Genomic DNA, 10277 nt, shown 5'->3' on the forward strand with positions numbered 1-10277 from the left:
TGTTGGCTAAGATAACAGTTACTGTCAAGCAATCCAAGTAGAATATGTAATCTTATGGGCCTACCAACAAAATTGTACGATACTGCAAATATCAATCCCCCGAGTTACTATTTGAGCAACCAAATACTTAAAAAAGAATTACGGGGTATCTTAAATTAAGAATGTCAGTTAATTAATTCTGTGATCCTCAGCTACCAACCCAGTGCTGTACAATCTTTTATTATCCACTGCCCTATAGATCATCTGTTCTTAACGTTGGCTTGTTCCAGAAGAGAGACAGCTGCAACACTATATCCCTGCGCAACCTGAGGACCATCTGACTTTAATTGTAATACACAGCTTGATGTGGCGCTAGCTATGAGAAGCCAAAGTATCGTCTGTAATAATCTGGAAAAGCAGAAACCTGCCAACAGAGGGCTGGAAACAGGGACTTGTGCTGTCTGGCTGCCTGACGGGCTGCAGGAAATATGATTAATGAGTAAGGTATAATGATATCAGGAACCCGATTAGCACCACAAAAAGGTCACAGATCAAAGTAGTATGCATTTCATGAGCTAAAATCATTGCATAAAATCTGTGGATTTGCAGAGAGGTAAACCAAAAGAGGACAGGATAAACCTTATGTGATAACATGGCAACAGCTATATAAAATACAACTAGCAATTCAGCCATTGATAGAAAGTTAAAAGAAATTATAAAGTGCACCAACATGCACTGCGCTGCAGAAAGCTTTGTTACCCACAGATACACACAGATTATTAAATTTCATTCATAAAGACACGTGAATAAAACCAAATATTTTTGCAATTATGAATTATTGTGATAGATATTCATCTATATACTTAGCTTGTATTTGATTTGCAATGAATTTTTATTTGGCTTTGTTTGGGAATATAACCTAATTTAGAACACTAAATGTAAAGATTTGTATCAAATCCATGAGAGTAGAAATTGTTGGGAAAATTGTTAAGTAAACTTATTGAGTTATAGCAAATGCATAGCTAATAGAATGAAACATTATTTTGTATATTATTTTATCTTCACTTTGAAGTTTAAAGCATGTGCAAACAAAATTAAAATCCCAATGAAATATGATTTGCTAAGTTAGAAATGAACAATTTTATTTTTCTTCGTGACTTTAGAAAATCTTTTCCATGGGCATAGATGTATCTCAGTTGGTAGAGTGTCTAACATGCCTGAAGATACATGTTCCACCCCCTGTACTTATAAAACAATCCTGTGGTGTATGCTTATAATCTTAGTATTTAGAAAATAGAGACAGGAGGAACAGAAGTTCAAGGTCTTCCTTGGCTACATAGAGCCAAGTCATGGATAGAAAAGACCCTGTCTCAAACCTAACCAAACCAAACCAAAATGAACCATCTCCAGAGTAGACCTGGATGTTCACAGGTGAAAACGGCAGGGCACAGACAGCAGTGCTGCTCTCAGGAGAATGCCTTGCTTCTGGTAACACAGTTAATGTTTCTTAAATGTGAAAATGCTAGAAAAATTATGAAATATTATTTAATCAAATATGTCTTTTAGAACTTTAAAATTAAAGACATTAACAAACCCCTTTCACACTGTTAGTAATACTAATTATGGTAAATTATTACTTAAAAACTAGTTTCCTTGAGCCTAAATTTTTATTTCATATATGTTTGAGGATAGGGTATAGGCATCAACTGAGGGTGTAATGCTTGCTAATCAAGTATTTTACCAGTGAAATATATCCCTGGCCTGAAACTTACACATTTAAATAATATTTTTGAAACTAGTTTTACAATGAAATACTTGGAAAATGATTTGGGGTGGGAGGTGGGTTTCAAGACAGGGTCTCTTTGTGTTGCGCTGGCTGTCCTGGAACTCCTGGCTGTCCTAGAACTCACTATAGACCAAGCTATCTTTGAATTCAGCAATCTGCCTGCCTCTGCCTACCTAAGGCTGGGACTAAAGGTATATGCTACCACTGCCTGTGAAAATTATTTTTTTTAATTATAAATATATCCTCAAGATACAGGGATAATTAAAACCTTTTTTTTTTTTTTTGTCATGCTATTGGTACATTGAGCTTCAGTCCTTCTGGCACCTAAAATAATTTCTGTTCAAAAGGCACTACTATAAAATTAAAAGATAACTCAGGAAGTAGTTGAAAAAATATTTTCAAAACATACTTTAGATTAAAGGACTATATAAAGACCATTTACAAATATTTGGTCATAAAATCATAAGAGTCCAACTTAAAAATAGGAGACATAGTTCATCAAAGAGCATTTGAGTATCAACAAAGCCTGTGAGAGAAAAGTTAAACATTGTTGGTCATAAGAGCAGAGTAAATTACAACAGGTACCTACAAGAATATCTTAAGTGTATAATAGTGACACTGGCAAGCCTTGTGAAGGACATAGAAAAACTCAAATTTCGAACACTGATAGGAACACAAAGTGGACCCATAGGCAACATATTCCAAGGAATAACACCATTCTCAGAAATCTCCTCAAACAAAACAAAACAGATGTTCCTTAATTGCTAAAATAACTAATATGTGGCATATCTACATAATAGCCAATAATAATCAACAGCAATGCAAAGAAATTAATTACTGCCATATGCAGCAACATGGATAGATCTCAAGAACATCATACAAAGTGATAGATGCCAGACACAAGATGACAAAATTCTGTATGATGCCACTAATTTAAATTTCTATAAAAGTAAACCTACAGAGATACAGTACGCGGTAGACTGGGGCAGGACTGGGATGCAGGCTGAAAACAGAGTGACCCACGAGAACACTCTGCATCTAAGAGGAACATTCTGAAGCTGGAGCGTAGTGCGTTGACACTGTACTAATTTACTGAAGCTCACTAAGAAGTACATTTTTTAAAATGTTGATTATTATAGGATGCAAATTATAGCTCAATGAATCTAACCTAAAAGAACACAAAGATAAAAGGAGTCGCAGTACAAATGTACTGTAATAACCTCTGAGGACAACACAACCATAGGTGCAGCCTTACTTAATAACTGGCACTTTCCTCCAGCTTCTTTCACGGCTAAGCTTTATCTTTTCCTGTCATATTAGTCAAAGTGACAGTGAGAATCTTAAAAATGCTTGGGCTACGAGTAAAATGCTTTATGTCTCTCACATAATGTTATAGTAAGGAATTACTAACTTGCCTAGGATCCCATAACTGACAATGTGAGTGACTCATGATTGGGGAGTCTGCTTGAACTCTGAAGTCTATCTCTCCACTACCCCGTAGTGTATTTATAGTGTATAAATGTGATATGTCAGTAATAGAGGTGTTATGATTAGATTCTGGAAGATAAAGTTAAAATATAATTACTGGTATGAAAATAAGGAATGCTATCTGGAAAACCCAAATGTATTTTTTGTTTAATGTATGGTGTTTAATAAAAGCACCAGGTAACTAAAATTATATTGAAAATTTTAAAGATCTACTTATTTTATGGGTATATATGTATTCACCTGGCACATCTTTATAGCCTGAAATTAAAAGGGAGAATGGCAAAGACAACAGTCTTAAATACTGAGAATACTCCTTCATTCTAAACTTTTATAAAACTTCAAAGTGAAAAACAATAAAATTGTACATTCTCACAAAACATATAATGTAGAAAATTACATAATAGGACAATAACATGGTGTTTTTAAGCACAGTAAGTACTATGTTTTTAAGTTTTCATACTCAAAATATGGTATAAAGTGGTCTTTCAAACTATATGTACATGATGTAACTTGAACATGTTTTTTGTTATTAATCTTCTAGCCTGAACCCAAAATGATCCTTCCTTGTCAAGAGAGACTCATGTTTAAAAACACAAGTGATTCCAGAGTCATATTAAGAGCAACTTAAATTTTGCACGAAACAGATCATTCTACTTTTAATTTATTGCAATTTTAAGAGGTGCATGGCTGTTAGTGAAGTAGTATGCAATGTTGAGCATTTCCTATCAGCTCCAGCACTGTACAGAAAGGCAAGGGTTAATGTTTTACATCAACACATGACAGAGCAGGTGATTACTATCTTACCAATCTGTTTATGCGAACGAATTCTTCCGAGGTTTTGGCCCAAGGAGGAAGTTCAACATCAGACACCACTGTCCCATCATCCATCACTCCAAGGTTATAATTATTGAAGTTGACAAACATCTCAGGGAGATAATAAAATTCAGGAATCAGTTCCTATATAAAAATGAGAGAAATGTTAGATCATAAAATATAGGTTATAGACTAGATATATGTAACACGTTCTGATTATTTCCTATTACACAGAATCACAACAACAAAAATATGTAGGGAATTTTTTCTCTTTGTTCAACAACTTTCTGTTTAGAGGAAAATGTACCCAGCGTCTTAATAAACATACCCACAGGCTTTCCTCCAGGACACATCTTGAAACCTCAGAAAGTCTTACATTCAAATAAGCAAGTAATAATTGAGGACCACCAAATAAAAACATAGATTGTATGCTATAACAATAACAGCCCAAGATAGATTTTAAAAAGTGAAATATCTAGCATTTGTAGCAGAAAACAATCTTTTTACAGTAAGAGTTAAAATGTTGTTACTTTGGCCTCTTTATCAACAAGGAAAATAGTTATTTGCATTTTAGCTATAGATAAACACTAAATTTCACATCAAAACATAAGTTTTTAAGAACTACCTTTAATAAAATATCAAAATCATCAGCCCAGAAAACAACCTGCATAAGAAACTGATTAAACTAAATATAACGACTGTAATACCAATATTTAAAAAGGGGAAAAAATGCAGCCTTTGTAGCCATGGGGCCCTTATGTAACTTTTTCAGAGGCCTGTAACAGACTTGAAATCCAGTCTTGACACGGGTCAGTGCCTCAGTAGTCTTTCAGAAGCCCCCTTAGGGCCAGCTATCACAAGTCTGAATTTCCAAACAGTAGTAAAATAGAGAGGTCATCAGATTTTGGACAAGGTCAGTATGAAATTGCCAGAGCAGAGAGAAAAGATCCAGCAAGAATTAAGCTATTATCACTTTCATAGTCCACATGGAATGCTGTTTGACTCTGAATTGCTTGTCTTTTGTTTACAATCATGATAATTAACTAATCAGGATAGAATGAGCTTGTCCTTCAAATGTCCCACAACTGCATGATCATTAGACTTGAAAGACTTTTAAAGTGAACATTTATTTTTCAAAGAAGAACCTTGTTAAAAGTTTAACTTTAAATTAGAGAGCTCTCACAAAAGATTTTAGAACCCCATCTCTAAGCCATGTCTGTAACTCTAATCTCTAATCGCAAAAGAAAGAAGGGCAAGTGCATTTTTTTTTATGTAGAAAAGAGTAATAATAGCTTTGTATAAGCTAACCATTAATGGCATGTTAGATTAGATTAGACCTTAGATTTCCAATAAACTTTTTCACATTTCATCTTCATAACAACTTTATAAGGTAAGCCAGTGACTCCACCTTATAAATGACTAATTCAGAAAGATGAAGGAAGAAAGACAAGTCACCAGGAAGGAAGGGCTATCTTGGACCACAGGATAAAGTCAGTCTAGGCTATATAGTAAAACCCTGTCTTTAAAAAACAACAACTGCACAAGATGGCAGATCAGTAAAAGTTCTCATTGTATAAACCCAAAGACCTGTGTTTGACCTCCCCATGGACCAATGGTGGAACTGACTCCCAAAAGCTGTCCTCTCACCTTCACATGAACACCATGGAACATCCCCCCTGCCCCCCCCCACTAAACAGACTTACTGACAGAAAAAACAGAAGCTAGAGATGGGTATATGATTTTTCCCAAAGATTAATGAAAACACCTTTCTTAAAACATATGGTCAGGTTTGTTTAGCCTGGAGGGAAGGAGAAGGGATGGCAGGGTGGGACAGCACAGGAGGATATATGAGGGTAAGCAGGATGCTTTGGTATGAAGAGAAAAAGGAAGCTCTGGACTTGGTGGACAGAGTGACGACAGATCGGATTTTACTACTACTACTTTCTTTTTCTTTCTTCTCTCTCTCTCTCTTTCCTTCTTTCTTCTTCTTCCTCTTCTCCTCCCTCCTCCTTCCTCCTTTTTTTTTCTTTTCTTTCTTTTCTTTTTTTTTCAAGACAGGGTTTTCTGTGTAGCCCTGCCTGTTCTGGAACTCCCTCTGTAGACCAGGCTGGCCTTGAACTCAGAAATCTGCCTGCCTCTGCCTCCCAAGTGCTGGGATTAAAGGCGTGTGCCACCACTGCTTGGCTTTGGACTTTACTTCTTAGTCAGGCAAGTATCCCTCAGAGGGGATACCCTTTCCACTGAGCCTGCCTGGTGGCCCAATGTATGTTTTGTTGTTTTTGTTTTGTTTTGTTTTGTTTTGAGAAGCTAACACCAGACAATAAGGAGTTGGCATTCAAACAACTTCCTAAACGATACATGGTATAAGGGGCAAAGATGCCTGCCTCCATAAGACTAAAGAGCTGAATGGCTGGAAGGCAGAAGGACTGATTTTCTAGGCACTCCGTAAACCTGGATTGTCATTCAGGCCCTAGAGAAACGGTCCTGACATGTTAGTGATTATGGGGGAGTTTTCTACCACCCTCATGTGAACCAAGGTTAGAGTCAAACTGGAATGATTTTTGTACTTTTGAGTTGACCATAATGGTTGTATGTGCATTTTAATAATGATTTATTTATAAATTAACTGATAGTACACTTCTGGGACACAAAATGGTAGGAAGAATTCAGTATAGGCAGAAATAGAAATACAGTACAAATATCACCTGGTAGTGAAAGAATAAAACATAGTAAACTCCTTTGTTTTTACTTTTTCTGACTTTTTTGAGACAAGGATTCCCACTGTAGTCCAGGCTATTCTGGAATTCACTACGCAGCCCAGGTTGTGCTTGAACTTTATGGCTTCATGACTTAACCTCTCAAGGTTCACATTACTGGTCAGTAAGGTCTGTTTGGTTTAAACCTTGGGTAGATAACAAGGGTGACACAATATATAATTTCAAAATTAATTACTTAGTTCTTAATCTTTACAGATAATTGTGTAAGGTTTGAACAGAGAAAGAAGTATTTTCTGTCCATATATAAAACACAGATCAAAGTGAGAGATCTGCGAAGAGTACAAGAAGAGAGTCATTTATAAGGCAAAACTGGTGGTAGAAACAGACAGCTTTCAGAATTCAAAGGAAGGGAAACGAAGCCTCCAAGTTGGGTGCTCACAGAGGGCTGAGGTCAAAGAGCACTCTATAGAGGTTTCCCAGCTCAGAGCTGCAGCCTGTTTATAATTATCTGTTTGCATTTTTCCTCTGAAACGAAGACACTAAGAAAAGGTATATCCTGAGTGTTTTGTTCATAGTTACACACTCCAGCCCATATACAGTGTACAACACATTGGGCCTTGAGTAAAAGTCTGTTAAACTAACAACTGAAAGAGAAAGGGTATTGAGGATTAGGGGAAAGTCTCAGTAGGTAAAGTGCTTGCTGCACAGAGGACCTGAGTTTAGAGCCCCAGCTCCCATGTTAAAGCCTGATGTTGTGGGGCACAGTTCTAATCCCAGTGTTCCTGGAGAGAGAGGGGGTGGAGACAGAAGAATCTCGGAGAGCTTCTGGGCCAGGTTGTCTGGCAGTCAGTAGCAAACCCAAGAAAGCCCTATTCAAACAATGTGGAAGGGAGTTATCCTCTGGTCCTCACATGGCTGCTGTGGTATCTATGCACCTGCATTCGCACACGTGAACAAAAATAAAGAAAAGCATCATTTAAATTAAAAAAAAATAGCAGAGGGGAAAGACAAGGGCATTCCTGATAAGGAAGGTATCCTAAGACATGCATATGTCATTCATTTTTAATGATCAATGAGAAGACGTTCAACTGGCTTAGAGTTAAAAATAAAGAGAAAAGAAAAAGTACACTGTGAAAAACTCTAAATGCCCAGGCCTAACACCTTAGCTATCTCTTTTCCATGAAAACACAGAAAAAGGGGACAATTTTGAATAACACAAACTTAAGTAGAACACGTCTATCTACAAAATTAACACTGAAGAGCTATAATTAAGATTTTACATATGTTATGAAGGACATAATCATATAAGCACAACTAAATTACTAAGAGGGGAAACATAGTGCAATCTCATTGAATACCCTCTTAATATTAAACAAACATGAACTTAATCAAGACAGCAATATAAACCCAAGAAGCACATATCTGTAGAGGCAATACATTATTATAGGCAATGAGAGTATCCAGGCATCTAGCAGAGATCCCTTTAAAAACAGCATTTCCCTAAGAATCATGCTGTGATATAATACTAAATATTCCCATTCAAAATTATTTTCTTTGACAGATGAAATTTAGTAACAGAGTCAAAGATTATGTCTTTCTGATACTTTAAATGCACACTTACAAAGTGAAATATGTTTTATATTCATCTGAACAGAATCCTCAGCTCTGGATAAAAACCACATGTTCAGCGATACTTTAAAACATCAGTGGGAAATGACAAGCAACACACTGACAGAAGACACATATATTCGCAAGCCACATTTTCTTCCAGCTTGACGATAATAATTTTAATTTCTATTAGTTAATCAGGCAGATAGGTTTTAGAGGCAGGTGACATGGTTGGACTTTAGTGTATCATCTCCTAAAATAAAAATGTGATAGGTTCAAACAGAGGTTATGTCACAATTCGGGATAAGCTCATGGCTTTGATCACAATCTCAAGGCTTTCATGGCATAATGACAAGGATTGGTTGTGACCACACATATGCTTTAGTTTTCTTCTGAGGTACAATCCCCACTGATGGGAACGGCCTGTGCAGGCAGGCTGTGTGACTCTCCTTCATTAGCCACCATGTCTCCCCACTGAACTAAAACCATTGCTCCCCTCCACCTGGGCAAGCACATCAAATGCCAACGCACTAATCTAAAGAAATGAGACGGTAAAAAAGAGCCAACCTGCTGCTTCAGAATATAAGTTTACACTGACTTTCCTTTCATTCAAATGTGAAACCTTGACAATTAAGATGTAGCACTATAGTTAGGGAACAAAACATGAGGTGGAGAGGTAGGAAAGTGAAATTTTAGTTCTTTACCATTGCACAAAATGATATATTTTATAATATGAAAACATAAAGCTCTCTTTAGAAAAAAAAAGCCGATGAACAATAGGATGTGAAAAACCATGTTTATCTTCTCATACAGATTAAATTACAATTTTATTTTACTAGGACACAAATCAAAACTTTTGAATATTTGGCTAACGTGTATTATGTATTTATAACTCAACTTAAGTGGAAGGTTTCATATTGAGGTTCAAACTTAATTCTTTTTATTTAGTAGATAAAGCATGATCTTTATATATTTTTTACATTGTTTTCTTTAGTATAATAAAAACCATAATTTTTAAAGTTGAAGTAAAAAATGGTCTTTAACATTGGTAAAAGAACCTAATAAGTACTGTAAAAACCTATGATTTCAAATAGATTAAAACAAAAAAATCATGCAAATAGGCAATAGATAATCTTTTTCAATCTGATCTAGTGGAAGGAATAATTGGGTTTGAGTCTTGTATATTTAATTTACTATCACATGCTCTTAAATAATTGAATTTCTGTGGCCCTAGTCACCTCACTTGTCATTTCTAAAACTCAGGATTTGTATAAAGTTCCTATAACACAGAATTCTATGTATAAATATTATCATTAATGGGACCCTTGATTTTAAAAATTCTAAGTTACAGATGCACCAAAAATTTAAATACAAGAGGGCATTGTTGAACTGTGCCTACTGATAAAAGCCTTCAATGTAATTCTAAGAACACTTAACAAAATTCACTTGTAAAAAAAGTATACTTACAAAACTATCTGAGAATTAATAGTTCTTACTAAATCATCATCACATTAAGACATTTATTTATTTTTTATTAACAATGACTTAACATGTCATGTAGGGCTTAACATAAATAACCCCAAAAGCTTATAGTTCACTCTTGCTTTCAACACATTTCCACTTCTATATTTGGACTATAATTTCCATTAGGTCTTTTGTTCTAGATTGCAATATTCAGGTAAGTTGTAATTTAGGAAGAGATAATGGGCACTAGTAATATAAACAAATAGGAAGTTACAACTGCTATTGAAGCAAACGCAGAGGCTGGGGAGACAGACTACGACTTTGATTCTTGGAACCTGCAGCGATAATAGAGAGTAAGCCAAAGGACTCATGCTTTACAAACCTCACAAGACAAAACCAAAGTACTGTAAAACTATTTTACA

At 35.6% G+C, this 10277-nt stretch overlaps 1 protein-coding gene across 4 annotated transcripts in view; it reads right to left on the reverse strand.

The window, feature by feature from the left end:
• The window catches only part of Lrba (LPS responsive beige-like anchor protein), a 576347-nt gene that overhangs the window by 130575 nt on the left and 435495 nt on the right, over nt 1–10277 (reverse strand). For all 4 annotated transcript variants that reach the window (XM_029475138.2, XM_021158805.3, XM_085835789.1 and 1 more), the window contains exon 47: nt 4058–4210. In XM_029475138.2, the coding sequence (XP_029330998.1) occupies nt 4058–4210 (153 nt within the window). The remainder of the gene's footprint in view (nt 1–4057; nt 4211–10277) is intronic.

Source organism: Mus caroli, unplaced genomic scaffold (genome assembly GCF_978045245.1).
Source record: "Mus caroli unplaced genomic scaffold, Mus_caroli_1 scaffold_3, whole genome shotgun sequence".
Taxonomy (NCBI): Eukaryota; Metazoa; Chordata; class Mammalia; order Rodentia; family Muridae; genus Mus; species Mus caroli.